At 51.4% G+C, this 18138-nt stretch overlaps 1 protein-coding gene and 2 long non-coding RNA genes across 4 annotated transcripts in view; 1 reads left to right on the top strand and 2 right to left on the bottom strand.

The window, feature by feature from the left end:
* Positions 1-2449, bottom strand: part of FCAMR (Fc alpha and mu receptor) — a 10098-nt gene extending 7649 nt beyond the window's left edge. The window contains exon 1 of the mRNA XM_072831264.1: positions 2392-2449. Within this exon, the coding sequence (XP_072687365.1) occupies positions 2392-2425 (34 nt within the window). The 5' untranslated portion in view covers positions 2426-2449. The remainder of the gene's footprint in view (positions 1-2391) is intronic.
* LOC140635935 (uncharacterized) overlaps positions 1-10387 on the top strand; it is a 24713-nt gene extending 14326 nt beyond the window's left edge. For both annotated transcript variants that reach the window (XR_012033287.1, XR_012033286.1), the window contains one exon: positions 9349-10387. This is a non-coding gene — a long non-coding RNA (uncharacterized lncRNA). The remainder of the gene's footprint in view (positions 1-9348) is intronic.
* LOC140635936 (uncharacterized) lies at positions 7696-18138 on the bottom strand. Its single transcript, XR_012033288.1, has 3 exons — positions 17702-18138; positions 15684-16249; positions 7696-9898 (listed from the first exon to the last, which is right to left on the bottom strand). It is a non-coding gene; the product is annotated as an uncharacterized lncRNA (long non-coding RNA).

Below are 18138 nucleotides of genomic sequence, written 5' to 3'. Positions count from 1 at the left end.
GATCAGTAGCTCTTAGTTATATGTAATTAACGTATATGTATATATATTATATTATATATAATTTGGAATATATTTGGTAGGTATTCTAAGTAATTTGGAATTTTTTATTAGTCACCTGTGGGAATTAAGGAAAGGGCTAGCATTTTAGGATGAATATGGTGCCCCCCTGGGGTGCCTGCGCTCATTCCCCCATCATTTCCCTGCGGTTGTCTGTGGCTATGGCTCCCCCTGGGAAAGAGCGAGGGGGGGCCGGCAGATGGAGGGAGGCCAGGGATTGGAGACAGACTTGGTCTGAGAGAGCAGGAGAGGTCTGAGGCAGGGCAGAGGGAGAGGGGTTGCACCTGCGATGGACGTCTCCTCCATCAGGCAGAGGGGCGAGAAAGGAGTGAGTGATTCATTGGCCCAGAGGTGGGCCCCGGAGGGGACAGGGCCATTCCACAGGCATCTGAAATGGGGTCTTCTGTGTGGAGGGGTCAAAGCAGAACCTGGGGCAAAGGGAGGAGATGGACCATCAGGGGGCCTCCTAAGTTCACAAATGCACCCACGAGAGACAGAGCCAGCTCTAAACTCCCTGCCAGGCCAGATTGCTGGACGCCCCCCATGGAGTAAGAGCTCCCTGCCTCCTGCCTCTCCTCCCTTTTTGCTCCTGTGACCCTGCTGGGGTCCCAACATGGGGATGAGAGGGGAGAGAGGAACAGAGCAGACAGTCACCACGTCCCCTGCACTGCCTCCTGACCGCAGGCCTTGGGTGGATGAGGGGGCTTGTCTTTGAAAAAAGATTGAAGTCCTGACCAAAACATTTAACTACATCCTTTAAAGTATCAAATTCAGATTTGAGACCTAAAGGAATTAAGTCAGGACTCTTACCTACGTTAACATGTTAGCAGAAAAATCACGGGCCTGCCTGAGTTTTCATTTGGGGGCAGGGGGATGCCTGCCTTCTACTGAGAAATTTTATTTTATTTTATTTTATTTTATTATATTTTATTTTATTTTATTTATTTTATTTTTTATTTTATTTTATTTATTTATTTTTTTTTCTACTGAGAAATTTTAAAGGGGCGCACGGGAGATTGAAATAAAGAGATGGTATGATTATATCACAGAGAGTCCTTGCTCAAAATGAACCTTCGTTTCCTGAAAATTCTGATTTGTTTATAGGCCAAACATAATTATTAATCTTTTTTTTTGTATTACCATAGCATTTTTTTATTCATTCATTCAATGGTTATTTGTTCAGCGTGTACTCAGGACTAGGTTCTAGGTACCAGACGCTCTGGGCAAACAGTCACTACATTTCTCAAGGGTTCCCCATTACCATTAAAATAAAATCTAGACACCAGGGGTGCCTGGGAGGCTCAGCAGTTGAGCATCTGCCTTTGGTTCAGGGCGTGGTGATCCTGGAGTCCCAGGATCGGGTCCCACATCGGGCTCCCCATGGAGAGCCTGCTTCTCCCTCTGCCTGTGTCTCTGCCTCTCTCTCTGTGTCTCTCATGAATAAATAAATAAAATCTAAAAAAAAAAAAATCTAGACACCGCAGCACAGAGACAGGGCTATGTGTCATCTGAGCCTTGATCTATCCAGCCTCCCAACACCAGCCTGCCAGGACCCGGAGGGCAAGGGCTGTCTTTCCCCCACTGTCGCTGTGGCTGGCGTGTCATCGGCCCTCCGTGGATGTGTGTTGACTAAACCAGTGGATGCAGAGATGTAATATCATCTACCCACCTAGCTTCTTAGTAGACTCAGCACTTTGGGGTAGGGCAGGTCTGCATCTCAAAGTCCTCAGTATTGGGCCTGGTGCTGTTTTTCTTTCTTTTTTTTTTTTTTTAAGGTTTTATTTATTTATTCATGATAGAGAGAGAGAGAGAGAGAGGCAGAGACACAGGCAGAGGGAGAAGCAGGCTCCATGCCAGGAGCCTGACGTGGGACTTGATCCCAGGACTCCAGGATCAAGCCCTGGGCCAAAGGCAGGCGCCAAACCGCTGAGCCACCCAGGGATCCCTGTTTTTCAAATGAGTGGGAACAAGCAGCGCACCTTCCATCTGTTGCTTTCATGCCCTGGACCCGTTATCTTGCAAACGCAGCTGACTTTCAGTCAGCAATTTGAATGGAAGAGAGCAGAGACACAGGGAAATGTCAAAACAGTGATTATTCTAGAAATGACCAAAGCAGGCATATGCCCTCTCTGGGGAGCTCTTGCCTGTCTCATTCCCCCTGGAGCCAGACCTGACCACCCCCTGGATCTTGCATGGCCTGGGGTTCCAGGAGGGAAGGCCAGGGGTAGGCCCGGACTGCCGAGGGAGCTGGGCGGCGCGCCGTGCATCCCTGCAGCCTGGAAGCCACGGGGCTGGTTTTGTAAGCTCTGAACCGGGGCTGTGTTGGGGTCTCACCTTGCAATAGGCACACCATGAGGAGGACGGGCATTTTCCATCCTGCCCTCCGGTTGGTGACCTGCAAAGAAAGCACTATAGTTGAAGAAGCCTGAGGGGGACCAGTGAGAAGCTGGGGTGAGCAGCAGGGAGACCTGGGGTGAGCCCTCTCTCACTGCAGGACGTCCGCTCGCGCCGTGTTGTGCTGGGTGGGCCGTGCCTAACCAAGCGCAGGACGCGGACTCCACCGCGCTCCGAAGCATGTGTGTTTGGCCCGGGGCCCCATCACCGGGCTCCAGTGTCCCTGCCCTTGGGGTATCTGTGTTCAGCAGAGTGGGGGGCTCCCTCTGTAGGATCCCAGCCCCTGCACCCACACGGCGGAGCTGGGAATCCGGGGGAGCCTTGTGTCACGGAAAGGCTACAGGCTTGCAGTTTGGACCCAGGCTGGGTGGTGGGGCCTGGCAGGCTGGGTTCCTGGCCCGGGGAACGAGCAAGTGCGTCAGGGGGCCGTTGTGCAACTGGAACTCGACTGTGCCAGGGGCGCGGGCAGTGTGCAGGGACCGAGCAGTTCCCGCCCCCCCCCCACCCCTTCTTTTTGGCCGAAGAACAGCTGATTCCCTCAAGGGGAGCTGCTGCTTTGCTGGCGGGGTGCCTCCGCTCAGTCACAAGGACTTAAACATTGGCTCACGGGACGAGCAATTGCACAAGGGCCCTAGTTCATTCTCTTTCTTCTCCAGGACTTCTAGAAAGCCCTCCCTGTCCCCTGGCCAACGCTGATCTCCCCCGCCAGAGACTCGAGGGTGGGCCTGTGTGTGTCACCCCTCTACCCCAGGGCTCTGGACAGGAGGCCACAGGGTGTGGGGGCACCGCGGGCTCTCGGGAGCGGGACTGACCACTCCTGCGACAGACGCCCTGCCTGTCCCCACCAGTCGGCTTTCATCGCGTGCTGATTAGAAATGCCTGCTTCATCCGTGTTCCCCTAGGGTTTTCACGGTTGCTAACTGACGGATCCCAAATCTGTGCTTGAAATCTATGTACTGCCTGCGGTTCTTGGGACCTAGAAGGAAGGAAGGGAGGAAGGGAGGGAGGAAGGAGAGAGGAAAGAGAGATGCTGAGAGAAAGGGAGGGAGGGAGGAGAGAGGAAGGAGAGAGGAAGGGAGGAAGGAGGAAAGGAAGGGAGGGAGGGAGGAGAGAGGAAGGGGGAAGGAAGGGAGGGAGGAAGGAAGGAAGGAAGGAAGGGAGGGAGGCAGGGAGGAGAGAGGAAGGAGAGAGGAAGGGAGGAAGGAGGAAAGGAAGGGAGGGAGGGAGGAGAGAGGAAGGGGGAAGGAAGGGAGGGAGGAAGGAAGGAAGGAAGGAAGGAAGGGAGGGAGGGAGGCAGGGAGGAGAGAGGAAGGAAGGGAGGAAGGAGCAAAGGAGGGGAGGGAGAAAGGAGAGAGGAAGGGAGGAAGGGAGGGAGGGAGGGAGGCCGGCTGGCTGTCCTGGGGTCCTTCCTCCTCTCGTCCCTACCTCACTAAGGTTGAGAACAGGTGCACAGTCAGCGGTCTGGCCCCGGGCAGGGGACCGGCACCTCCCCAGGGCCCAGCCGGAGTAGGGGAGGAGGGGAGGGAATGGGAGGGAGGCCCTAAGGAGACGGGGCGGGGGTGGGGGGCGACAGCAGGGGGGTCGCTGGAGGCCGGGGCTGGGGCTGGCCCCGAGGGAGCCCCGAGGGGGCGGCCCTGGAAGAGGCCCCCGCCCGCCCGCTGGCTGCTGGCCGCCTGCCTCCCCCGCCGGCCTCTGCCAGGTGCGCTGCCCTAATCTGCTGCTTGATTACCGCCCACCAAGCCCAGGTCCGCGGGGGCGAAGTTTTTCTAGCACGTTGGGTGCTGACTCTGCGCGCCGAGGCCAAAGTCTGCCCCCCCCCCCCCCCCCCCCGCCCCCGCGCCAGTGCGGGGAGGCAGCAATCTCCAGGCTCAGGAGCAAAGGCACCTGCCCCGAGGGGCAATGAGGAAGCTCGACCGAGATAAGCGGCCTCGGGTTATCGGCCTTGACTGGAGGCTGGCAGGGGAACACTGCAGGAAGTGCGCCCAGGCTCCTGGCACCCGCCCCGCCCGTGACCTCCGAAAGCCTTTCTCCGGAATACCGGGAGCCCCAGCTCAGCAGCCTGGGGCTGCAGGCCTCGGAGTAACGCCCAGCACCTTGGGATTGAGATGAGGGCCAGGGTGGGGGCTCTCGGCCCCCCCCACACCCCAGTCCTGTCCTGCCGGGAAGAGCATCTACCCCATCTCCAGCACGGCGCGGGGGGGAGCGGGGGGGGGGGGGGGGGGGGGGGGTTGGGAACTGCGCCCCAAATCCCCACTGCCCCCCTCCTCCGGTCCCCCCAGGCCACTTCTCTCCTGTTCCCTGCCCCTGGGGACAGCCCACACGAAAGCCAAGGAGCCCACGTTGGGTAGTGCAGCCCAGAAGCAGGACTCAGGAGCTCTGGCTGGCCCTGCCTGTGGCTGATCGAACCATAGAATGACCTAGAGCAATGCATCCTGCTCCAGAGCTCTTTGTGACGTGTGTGGGTCCTACGTGACTCAGGGAGTCGCGTGTCAGGGTGAGCAGGAGAGCGGGGAGGCAGGAGGGACACGCCTGCCCCGGGAAGGGCCCCCACTGCACACGTGAGACTTGCTGCTGCGAGTCACCACCCCTCCCCGGGGAGACAGGACCCCAGCCTCTGGGGACAAAGCCAAGGCTCACCTGTCCTCCTGGCTTAGCTGAGGCTTCTGCAGCCATCTCAGTCCAGAGATAAGATCCACCCGGACTCTCCTTCTCTGTCTGTCTGTCTGTCTTTTTGAGATGCTGGTGTTGGAACACCGTCTAGCTTCTTCTCCTTAACCTTGACACTGAGAAGGTAGCACCGGGGGCTGGAAAGCAGCTGGAGCTGCACTGGAAGCTCCAAGTGCGAGAGGGGCTCTCTCTGCCCCCCGCCGCTCCGCACCTGCAGCAAGTCGCTGCACCCCGCGCCTTGGCTTCTAGGTCTAGGAAGGAGCCAGGAGCCGGTCCTTGTGGTCCTCGCTGTCACTTACTCTCGCAGAACTTTTCCAGGGGTGGCGACCGTGGTGTCAAGGATCTACATTCTCCAACCTCTCGTTACCCCTCCGGCCCAAGGCCCCATCCTGATCTTTCAGGATGCCCCAGTGTAACTGGCCCCTTGAGGATAAGTAATGCAACCAACAATCTGGGGAGGGGAGAAAATTTGGGAGAGGAATTCCCCTGTAGGCTGGCTGGACAGCAGGGGCCTTCTGCTGGCCTGGCCCCTTCAGCCACCAGGGAGAGCCAGTTTGGGTCACGGGCTCCAGGTCAACTGCGTGCCTGGTAGTCCCCGATTCATGCTCCAGAGCGAGCACAATACAGGAAATGAGACGGGCTCCATGGAAAGAGAGCACTGACAAGTGGTGGCCCATCCAGGAGGACAACATGCTTAAAAACACCCCAATATGTTGCTTTGGAAAACACATCAGGGGTGGGTTCACTTCCTCTTAAAAGATGTAATGCCTACCTCTGTTGGTTTTATTTATTTATTTTTATTTTTTATTTATTCATGATAGAGAAAGAGAGAGAGAGAGAGAGAGACAGGCAGAGGGAGAAGCAGGCCCCATGCAGGGAGCCCGACACAGGACTCAATCCCAGGTCTCCAGGATCACGCCCTGGGCTGAAGGCAAGAGCTAAACAGCTGAGCCACCAGGGATCCCACCTCTGTTGGTTTTAAACTGACATTAAAATGACAACTAAGATGCTCCAAGGGATGGAGGTGCTGTAGACTCCAGTGAGGGACTCCCACCAGGGCCCCTAATGGGCACCATAGCACCCGTAGGCCAGTGAAAAAGGGCACTTCTTTAGAAAAATCAAGGCAGTTGATATATTGTTGCGCCGTGACCATAGATGGCAGCACGTATTACCTATGCATTCCCCCTTCCAGGTTTGGAGATAGATTGTGGGTAGGATTTGGGTCACTGACAGCAAATAAGGGAGGAAAAGAAGCATTACTGTAGGATGTCCAGGGTGTGGCAGGGCCAAGGTGGTCTTGGGCACGTGTGTATGCCAGTTACTGTGTGCGGAGCGGCATGTGCCACTATTCCAGGACGTGGTTAGACTGCCCAGATCTTCATCGACACCTGTAGCCTCTCCTATAAGTTAGAATACATGTACCATGGAAATGGCATCCCCTTAGCTGTGGCATGCTGACGCAGTGCACAACCTGAAGAACTGTACGTGATGGCCCCCCTTATCCCCAGAATTGAATGGTGGCAGAGAGGGTTAACGCCCAGCTAGATTCTCCATTCCCAGCTCCGCCGGGAGCAGTAGAGCACTGTGTGGTTGATCACATAGACTTTGGAGTTAAGACTCCTTCCAAGTTAATATCCCAGCCCTACTTTGTACTGGAAAAGTGATATGGGTCAGATTACTTAACCGTTTTTACCCCTTGTTCTCCTCATCTGAAAACAGGAGATAATAGCACCTACCTCATAAAGTTTGTGGATTAAGTGTGACAATCCATGTAACTTAAAGTTCCCTGCGTGTAGCAAATTCTCAGTAAATGTCAGCTGATAATATTAATAGATAATATTAATAGATTAGTTTATAGCGACAGAGAGCAGGTGTCATTTAATGATCACAGCCTCAAAAAACAGTCCTTTCTGAAGCTTTTCCTCTATTCAGCAGCCTATTTCCTTTTTTCTTCCTTCTTTCTTCTTTTTTGCCTTTCTTTTGCCTTTTTTTTTTTTTTTGCCATTTGATTATTTTGGCATCTGAAAGATGAAAAATAAATCAATTTCTCTAAGGACATGTCCAGATTGATTTTGTATTTTAAAATAAAAAATGGTAAAATTGTATTGTTTAATAAACCAGGCGGACATTTTACAGCCTAAAGGATATTTTTGTCTAGTTTATCTCCTTTTGAACATTTTGGAGACTTTTTTATTACTAGAGAGGTAAGCCATAGTAAAGCCCAATTAGTTGTAAAGTCTGGGGCCAGTTTTCAGAGCCCTGACCCGGAGCCAAGTGCTCCCTCTCTGAAACTTTATGGGGGAGAAAACTCTGTACTGGCTACTCCTCTTGAGAGTGTAACTGAATTTTTTTTTTTTTTTTTTTTTTACCTAGTATCAAGCCACGGGAAGCCTCTTTATATAGGTTTATGACACTGTGACCTTCTGATTCCAGGTCCCAGACTCCAGAAAGAAAACGAAATAACGCATAGACCAAATGTTAGGTATGGGAAGTGTTTTTGCCCACTCCCTGCCCCCCTCCCCTAGTTCCCCCAATCCCAAATTTAGCAAAGGATCATTTGCTAAACAGACGCACTGAAGTAAAAATCAGAAATCAAGAAGTTAACCAAGGCAGGGAAAGCTATTTGTGCTATAACACAATCTGTATTGATCTCTTCCGTCTCCAAAACATGTTTTCTAATGAATAAATTAAGAGCAATATGTAGAGATGCTTTATGCATCCAGGTGGCCGTCCTCAAAGCTCACATTCCTCCTTCTGCATCACTGCCGAGTTTTCAGCTGGCTCTACCTACATATGCAAGCTTTTCTGTTCTTTGTTTTTTAAAAAAGATTTCATTGGGCAGCCCGGGTGCCTCAGCGGTTTAGTGCCACCTTCAGTCCAGGGCGTGATCCTGGGGACCTGGGATCGAGTCCCGCGTTGGGCTCCCTGCTTGGAGCCTGCTTCTCCCTCTGCCTGCGTCTCTGCCTCTCTCTCTCTCATGAGTAAGTAAATTTAAAAATCTTAAAAAAGATTTCATTTATTTATTTTAGAAAGAGAGAGAGGGAGAGAGAGAGGGAGGAGGGGCAGAGGGAGAGGGCAAATCTCAAGCAATCTCTATGCTCAGCACAGAGCCTAATGCAGGACTGGACCTCAGGACCCTGAGATCACTACCTGAGCTGAAACCAAGAGTCGGACGCTTAACCAACTGAGCCATCCAGGTACCCCTGCAAGCTTTGTTCTATCCTAGTTATTAGCAGGAGAGACACAGTCCTTCTCCCCCTCCCTAACTCAAGTCCTGCATGCCCAAGAAAGCGTTGTTTAAAAACACCTGGATTGCCACCACCACTCCTTGATCACTTAGAAATTCACAGAGGAAGGTGAACTATGAGACTTGTCACTCTTCCAAAGGATAAGAGAAGAAAGTATTTGTATAGCACAAGTAATCATTTTATAATGACATTAGCAGGCTTTTACAACGTCCACCATCATTTAGCTGATAGCAAAGATTGCAATCCAGCGACATTCACAGCCCTCCAAATCCAGAAGACATCCCAAAGGCAATCGGGCGAGTGCTGAGTGGTTTAAGTTCATGGACGGACTGCTGGCAAAAGCGCAGGGGAAAGAATCCCCGGGGATCATTTCATAGTTCATAGGAGGAGAGCCCAAGAGCTTGGCATAGATCACCGCAGGAAACCGTGATCAACAACAGCTTCTCGCACAATCCGTCTGAGTGATGAGTCTGGGAACTGAAACAAATCTATTTCTTACCAGTTGGGATTATTTAATGATGATGCTTTTTGGAATAGACACTGTCCTGTGATCATGAATCATGAGCCCTTGCAGGATGGAAGGGACCCCCAGTAATTAACTTGCCACCGAGGGATGGTGTTCTGCGGTGGGCTAGGGGTTTGCTCTCTTGCTGGCAGGGTGGATGGTCATGAGCAACAAGGCCAAACTCAGCCTGGGTTCGGAGGAGCCGATGCTGCTTGTGGGAGCCCAGGCATGGTGGTCCCATCCCTCCGACTGTGGCTACTTCCCTCATGTCCCTTGTGCCAGCACCACGGTGGCCAGTGCCTGGAGTTGGCTGATGTCAGACAGCCAAGCCCTCTGTCTGCTTGGGGACAGACTGCTTCCTCCGCAGAGGGCACTCTCAGTGGGATTTAGCATGTGAGGCAAAGGGCTTCACACCTGATGTCACTCCCACGTGCATCCACGTGCCTCCGACCAATCTTCCACTTTCTCTCCGCCCAGGCCTCGGTGCATGTTCTAACGTCTGGCTGCTTTTCCCTGTGCACAAAGTAGGACATCAGACGCACTGCCCAAAGGTCTGCCTGTTGGAAGGACTTTCTCTTGCCGCTGTTCTTCAGGGCCACTCCGTTCACGTTCACCGTGAACCTACATATGGAACCAACTCATCTGTAACTGAAGCTTGGGTTTTGGCTCCTGCCATGTGGTTTATCAGGTATGCTCCTGTGTGGCCCTTCATGAATGGAGGGAGGGGGACGCTCGTGCAACAGGACAGCCAAAGTGAGGGGCCGGCCCGCGTGCTCGTGCAGCTTGCTGGAGCCCCACGTCCCCATGGCCTCGGTCCCAGCCATACCACTTCCCATTTACGATGAGCTGCTGCTGGCCTCCCTGACTGCATGACTCCGTGGCCATAATAGCCCTTGGTTCATGATGGGCAGTTCCAGATACACACTCATCTGGGATCCGGCGTCCAGGTGTTATATCTCGGCCAGGCCCGTATCACACCAGGAGTCGTTTATCAATGACACATCCATCTCCCGTGCAGATGGCAGGGCTGCGCAGAAGAACCCCAGGGGGTTAGGTTGTGATTCTCCCACTGGGACTGACCATGAGCTCCATACAGCATCGGTCCCAAACACCCCGACCTCTGACCTGAAAAGGCTGCTTACAGGTCAGCCTGGCCCTGCAGGGCCCTGCCCTGCTCCCGGCTCCAAGGTAGGAGCTGTGAACTCCTCATTTGAGACGGAGCCAGGAAACCCTGAGGGGGGCGCTGTCCTGCACTGACTGCATCGCAGCCCGAGGAAGGAAGATAAAGGATTATCTGGACGAGGGGAGGCGTTTTTCCACATAGGAGTTTCTCTCCTACTTTTAAGTAAAAAAGAAAGAAGATCCCTCCCCGCCCCAGCAACAATGCAGCAACCACCCCGTGTGGCAATGAGAACCTGCCACAACCTCCAACACTTGTTCTTCTCCAATGAACTTTTGTTTAAAACAAGCCTCTCCAATTTCCTCCTGAAACCTAATAAAAGCTGACCTTCCCCCAGCCCCCACCCGTCTCTTTGAACTTGCCTGTGGTTCGGCAGAGTTTGCTTGTCTTGAATTGCAATTTCTCTCCTATTCCCCCAAAAACGCATTTTACTGGTAAAATAACCTGCCATTTTATTTTTAGGGTTGACAAAGCATTTCATGCCACTTGGTGTATGGGCTGGAGCAGTATTTCTGAGGGTGGTGTTTGCTGCCTCCAGAGCCAAAGATGTTCACCAAGTTTGGGCTTCCTTCCTTGTGGTGGGAGGTGCAAGATGGAATATGTTGTCTTTTACTTGGGATGAGGTTTCCTGGCAGGACCCTGATCACTGGACCCCTAAAAATACCACTGATGTGACAGTCCTCTGATCTTCATGAGATTTACCTCCTATCCCCTGAGGCATGCATGTCTTAAGTCCTTCGATGTGCTAGCCACTTCTTGCTCACATGGCCTGATTAGCATAATATCGTCCATAAATAATGGATCAAATGTGACATCCTTCAGGATGCCCCGATGATCCGGATCCCTTCGGACTATATTATGACAGAGGTCAGGGGAGTCAGCACAGCCTTGGGAAATTGTAAACATATGTTTACATTTACCCTTATACATGCAAATAATTTCTCCTCCCCTTCTCTGAAGGGAATAGTGAAGGATGCACTCAGCAAATCAAGGCTACATACTATGTCCCCAAGGTCACATCACTTCTACTGTAATAGATAAATGGACACAGTGGCTTGAATTGGGGCCAATATTTGGTTGGGTTCGCAGCAATTTATAGTCATCCCCCAGGGTCCACTAGGTTTCTGCAGAGGCCAACTATTGAATTGAATGAGACATCATGGGAGCTACTACTCTGCATCCTTTAGTCCCTCGGTGTGACACTAATATCAACAATCCCCCCACTATTTGATTTGTTTTGTATTTATTGTCTTGGCTGGGGGTGGGGCAGTTTCAGAGGCTTCTACTTGACCTTCTCCACTACAACAGTTCTTGCTACACAAGCCTAAGACCCAATGATCCAACTAACAAGCACGTCAACTCTAATTATACTTTCGGGGACTGGAGAGCTTACCTTTAGATGTATCTGCAGACACAGTGGGCACACTGTAAGCCAGACTTGGCCAGGACTTTATTTATTACCTGGCCCCCATAAGCCCCACTAGTTAGAATAGGGGGTCATGAGGAGCCTTGGGTTCTCCGGGTATCATGTCAGCTTGGACTCTTGTGTTCTAACATCAAACATTTGGGAGTCCCTCTTCACCAGTATACGTGTCCCCAAATAAATGACTGTGGATTCCTTTGGAAAGGACCTATGGAATCATTACTGTGTATGTTTGCTGTGGTGTTGCAAGGTTTCATCTCCTGGGAATCTGGCTGAGCCTGAGTCTGAAAACTGGCTCAGGTCCAGCAAATGAGCAAGAGATCATGACATATTATTGGGGCCACTGTCTTTAGACTCTTTGTCATCCATCCTTAACTTCTCCTAACGGTACAAACTAAAAGAAACAATTTCATTGGCTGAGTGTCTATTTTGCCTCTAGGAATGCCGTGTTCTTTTAATCACCCCCATTACTGTCTGCGGGTCAGGCTCCTTTGGCCACTGCTCCGACCCCCTTGCTCATCATAATAACTGCATCCATTTGGTCTTTTTGAATCTGGACCTATCATCATCATTGGTATCACTAAGCCAAATTCTCTACCTACCTCTCCTAACTTCAGCCCTGGCTTATAGAAGAGCCTTGATTGAGTTTTTGAAAATGCTGGTGTCCTTCTCACTAGCTCATTTCTTTTAGCTTTGTGAATGACGTATTGCCCAGGCCTTCCGACAGAACAGAATTATCTGGTAGGTCTTCCAGTCTTCTGGTATATCCACTCTTAGCATGCTCAATTCCTGAGTCTCTTCATTTCTTCCTCCACTGCCTGCTGGGGCAGTTCTGGCATTTCAACCTCATATAGCTTGGGTCATCACTTTTTCCATACTTCTAGGAAAAGTTTGAATAGCATGGTCATATACTTCCTGGAATCGCCGCCAGGTGTTAAAACTTGTATCTCTGGATTTGCTCCCTAATCAATATACTCTTCCCGATTCTATCTTGTGCTTCAGCCTCCCTAGATCCAGCATTTTCAGAATCCAGTCCATATGAACTCCTCTGACTCTTGCTGACATCTGCTGAGTAGACTTACAGCTCACTTGAGGTCTATTTCTTTTGAAAAATAGCCCTAACATGGAGCCACTTGTACTAAGCCCCACATCAACAAACCAAAACGTAATACCTAATAATTCTCGTTTCAGTCTCTTCCAGGAGTGAAACCTTTAATCAGTCGATCTAGAACTGCCTGGTCAGCACTAGTGAGGTAACCTGCCCGAGAGACCCCTGCCTTCCCCCAAAGGAAGGTGACCTTGCAAAACAATTCACTCTTTGCTAGAATCACTTCATTGCCCTACCTCCTGCCTATAAAGTCTTCCATTTTGTACAACTCCTCGGAGCTCCTTTCTAAATCTGCTAGGATGGGATGCTGCCTGGCTCGAGGATCGTTAATAAAGCCAATTAGATCTTTCAATTTGCTCAGCTGACTTTTGCTTCTTCCATTAGCAGGGCCAGAACAGCCCCGTTGGGTTATGCTGTGACTTAAGCCTAGTAACAAGCTTAGTTACTAGGAGGGGAGGCGGAGGGGAAAGGTCGTTGAGGTTTCTTCAAGCAAGGTGGAAGTGGGAGTAGAAAGAGTAGTGTTAGCTCTTAATAGGGAGAGGCAGGCTAATTCTGCAGGCCCAGAGTTTAGAAGAATCTAGGAGTTAAACATTGTGGGTGGGGGAGAGGAGGAAATCATCCACCTAGATGTCCTATCCCAAGTTCTGGGGCCCCATCGCCTCCACAAATGTCTCCATTCCCCTTAGACTTAGCCTGTTCGTGTGCATGGACTAGAAAGGGCAGGTCCAGCTTTCCGTTACAGACAGATTATCATGGGACTTGCCCAACTGCCTGAAATCCCACAGGAATTGATAACAAGGGGGTTCTCAAGGGCAACTTATATCGAAAAAATGGATGTATTTAGCTTCCAGATTTATGGCAGTGGGACAAGCTCCATAATGATGGGGGATTTCATTTCTGTTTGTTCATACTATCACCTTTTTAGCTCTAAGTAAAAAAAAAAAAAAAAAAAAAAACCTTAATTTGAGGAGGTAATTTATCTTCAGAGATCATTGATCTTAATCTTTCATTCATGTGAGTTTTTTTAATGGCTTCTACATGAAGATACCTGAAGAAATGATGAAGCTTCACTTCGCATTTCAAAAAGTGATGCATAGGTTCCCCAGTGTTCCTGGGGTTATGTCCTTCCTAACTGTTCAATTTATGCAGCTGAGGTTTATCTTGAAGCAGAGGAGGGGATGGAATCCTGCAGCCCCACCTACTTCAGCACGGGAGATTTTTCTCCCTAAAAGCAAGACCCACCTGGACTCCCCCTTCCCCTCTGACTACTCTTTATTGAGCACCCAGTGACTATACAGCACAATGCTGGGTGCACTGGGGAGAGGGTAGTAAAGCACAGATACAAGGTACGTCCTCCAGAAATTTACTACCTCCTTGTGGAAGGAACTTGAAAATGCAAATGCCCATACAAACATGTATTCCCAAAAATAAGGCCTCAAAAAAGTAAGAGAATTCAATGGACCAAAAAAAGTTAGGAAAGGATTTTCATGGAATCATAAATCATCATTGGATTATAAAGTGTATGCGAGACTTAGAAGTGACCTAACTCAAATCTCTACTTGATGCACAATATCTTCCAAGACATCTTTAAAAGAGAGGCATGCCACCTCAGGTTGATGACCTCCAGTGACAGAGTTCATGCACAGCCGAACCCATTTGCAAATATTTCCAATTTTTAGGAAACCTTAGCTGGGAAAAATCTAACTACTTTTAATACCTACCAGTTGGTAATACTTACACTTTCTAGAAAGGAAAATACAAGATTTAATCTATTCCTTCCTTCATTAGCATTTGAACTAGTCCAGTAAAGTCTTCCGTTTGCTCATCTAAATAGTCCTCATTCCTTTGGGTTATTACTGACGCAAATATTTATTCTTTATTGAAGGTTGATTTCTGCTGGCCCCCATGCCTGCCATGACCTCATTTAAGCATTGCAATGACCCCTCAAGTCAGTATGACTATCCTCACTATATAAATAAGAATCTTGGGCCCTCAAAGAAGTTCAAACCCTCTCTTAAGTTTCTCCCTTCTAGATGAGTTTGTTTGTCGGAATGCCTTGAAAGCAGTTGTTTCTTGAGCAGGGTAATAAAATGGACAAAATGTATTGGAGATTAAACATCTGGAAAAAATGAAAACCTGTTAGGAAATTGTGACAATTACCAAAGGTGATGAGGTTAGGATGGTAGTGATGAGTAGCCCAGGTCAGGCTGACATCCAGGGGTGTGGGGTAGGTGGGTGGAGGGGGGGTATGAGAAGAGATAGAGAGATTACTTTAATGGGTCCTCAAATATTTATCCAGAATAAATACACCAGGAGCGTCTGAGTGGCTCAGTTGGGTGAGTGGCCGACTCTTGATTTCGACTCAGGTCATGATCTCGGGGGTCTGGGATCAAGCCCCATCGGGGTCCTGGTTCAGCGGGGAGTCTGCTCGAGGATTCTCTCTCTCCCTCTCCCTTTGCCCCTCCCTCTGCTTGTGCACACACACTCTCTCAAATAAATGAACAAATCTTTTTTTTTTTTTTTTTTTTTAAAGAATAAGTACACCAGACACAATGCTAGGTGTCAGAAATGGATAGAGAACCAGATAGGTATGTGCCTCCCTTCGTGGAGCTTCCAGTCTGGTGGGTGTGGGGGGTGCAGGAAGAACAGTAACTTGATCAGCAGAGAAAGAAGTACGTAATTAAATGTTGATAGCTCCTCAGGAGGAAAAGAAGAGGGCTCAGTGCAAGTGGGGCAGGACGGGTCCGGATAGTTAGCTGGTTGGCTGGCTGTTCTGACAGGTGGGAGCCCATCTCCTTGTTCAGAGGGATACGTTCCAGGCTCAAGTTCAGCCACCTGCTGGACCCTTGCCGCCATCGCTGGATGGAGTGAGAACCCAAGCTGGATGGTGCCAGTCATGACGTGCCCTCTAGTGTTAAGCAAAGGAAAGGAATGCCCGCAAGGAAGGGAGTTGGGTAAAGAAGGAAGAGTGTAAGTGGGCCCTTGTTTCAGAAGCGGGGGCCGGTCCTTTACCTGGGCCAAGGAGAAGCCCCCAGGGATCTGAGCTGACAGGTTGGGGAAAGGGTTAAAGGCAGCACCGCCTTGGTGTCCGGAGCACATACCTGGTGGTGGCCAGTCACGCAGACCATGAGCCAGGAACTGTTGGCCTGCTCTGCGGGTTTTACACACGCTTCACAACAGCCATATGGGAAGGTACTGGCAGGACCCTGTTTGACAGGTTTGGCAGCAGAGGCACAGAAGTTAAGTGGCCCCGCCGAGGTCACAGGCCTTACGCAGCACAGAGCACAATCCATAGTCTGTTATTATCCAAGGGACCCCAGCAGGTGTCTTGATCCCAGGGCAAGTTCTGGACGTTTCAAAATGTGCTTCGCTGAGCTGCTCTTTGCAACATTTGGCCCGAGGGCTGATAAGGCAACCCAAACTATAGTTCTCCTGCAAGTGACGTTCTGTGTGGGTTGGCAGAGGGCTCTCTCCCCGGGACAGCCCCCTCTCAGGCACCCAGCTCCCTCCATCCTGCGTGCGGCACTGCCCTCTCAAGCCCTTGGGCTCCGTGCTTGCTGACTCAGGGCAGAAAGGGATGGACGAGACACGCTGGCTCTTCAATTCCCCATCCCAGGAGCACCCACCAAACGTCCTTGGCCTAAATTATTCCGTGGCCCCAGCCAAACTGCAAAGGAGGAAGGGAAAATGTCGAGACATGGACAATCAGGACAGCACTGTCCCTTGTCGCTGCCATAGAGTGGGACGGACCCTGGGCCCAGAAGCGGAGGCAAGGGAAAAGTGGGGGAGCATGAGCAGTGGCTCACCCCATCCCCAAAGGAAGATAAGACCCATCAAATTCTGGCCAGACACAGCCCATCCTTGCCTCGGATCTGCCCATTTTCAGCTTTCAGACTCCGCTCCTGCCCCTGGACCTGGGGGCTTCCTTCTACACCATGGCAGCAGGGAGAAATGGGCAAAATTGGGAAGAGGATCACCCCACAGCCCAGTGGGAAGTCGCTCTCCACTTGGGAATGGGAAGGAAAACATAATTTTTTATCTTTTGGGTTTCTGGGGAGACAGTGACCAAGGAGAGCCACAGAGACACGAGCTCCTGGAAGTTCAGTCCAGGAGCCCAGCCCCCAGGAGTGTGTGTCCCCCCTCCGTGTAGAACATGGTCCCCAGGGCCCCCCAACCTCAGGGTGTTCCTGCCTTTCCTTCAGCGTGGGGTGAGCTGTGACTTACTTTCACCCCATAGAACACAGCAAAGGTGATGAGAGGTCACTCCCGTGACAAAGATGCGGAAGATTCTAACACCCATCTGGCAAGGAGACTGCTTCCCTCGCTGGCTCTACCGAGGCCAGATGCCACGCTGCGAGCCGCTCTGTGGGGAGGGCCACGCGGCAAGGCCACGAGGGCAGCCTCTGACCTACAGCCAGCAAGAAACTGAGGCTCTCGGTCCGGCCACCCACAAGGGCCTGACTCCTGTCAGTAATCGTGTGAACTTGAAAGTGGATGCTTCTTCCCCCAACTGAGCTCTCAGGGAGAGCCCAGCCTGGGCCAACACCCCGACTGCGGCCTTGCCCAGAGCTCAGCTAAGTCGCACGCGGGGCTCTTGACCCAAAGAAACTAGGAGATAACCACAGCCAATTTTCTCATGGTTCTTGAGGCTAGAAGTGCAAGAGCCGGGTGTGGGCCAGGCCAGGAGGCCTCTGAAGCCTCTAAAGATTTTTTTTTTTTTAATTTACTTATTCATGAAAGAGAAAGAGAGAGAGGCAGAGACGTAGGCAGAGGGAGAAGCAGGCTCCAGGCAGGGAGCCTGATGTGGGACTCGATTCTGAGACCGTGGATCACACCCTGAGCCAGGGGCAGGTGCTCAACCGCTGAGCCACCCAGGTGTCCCCCTTCAAAGCCTCTAAAAGAGAATCCAGCCTCGCCTTCCCCAGCTTCTGGCCTCCCCAGGTGTTCCTTGACCTGGGGTGGCAGGTCCCTAACTCAGACCTCTTGTCTTCTGCGCCAGCCCAGTGGGACTGAGGGCCCGCTCCACCTGTGCGGCTTCGTCCCAACTAACGGCATCTTTGATGTCCCCATTTTCAAATAAAGCCATTCCGAGGTACTGGGAGTTAGGGCTTCAACCTACCTCTTTTTATGCAGACAAAATTCGACCCCATCACAGGAAGAAAAAAAAAGAAGAGGGCGGACCCTTCATGTATCATCTGGAAAATAAACCTCTTCACGAGCCTGATGACACCTGCAGCTTCAGTGCAGGGACTAGTGTCTTTGTAGGTGGAGATCTCAGAAGCTGCTGGGGGAGAGGACCCCCCTCCGGGGATCGCACAAGCAATGCTTGAGGCAGGGCCTAATTCGGCACCCTGAGAGCATGCCTCCTGCCCCCCCCCCCCCACCCCGTGGCTGTCACAGCTGCCAGCCGTGGTCATGCCACCTGCCCGGGGGCAGGGGATGGACAAGGACTTACAAGTGCTTGCAGGCCACGCTGCCCCCGTTTCACAGCCCTGCCCTGGGTTACCCAAGGGGCCACTTTCTTTGCCGCAGACCCTGGACCTGCCCCACAGCTGC

This window comes from Canis lupus, chromosome 6 (assembly GCF_048164855.1).
Source record: "Canis lupus baileyi chromosome 6, mCanLup2.hap1, whole genome shotgun sequence".
Lineage (NCBI taxonomy): Eukaryota > Metazoa > Chordata > Mammalia > Carnivora > Canidae > Canis > Canis lupus.
This window is presented reverse-complemented; position numbering and strand designations above follow the sequence as displayed.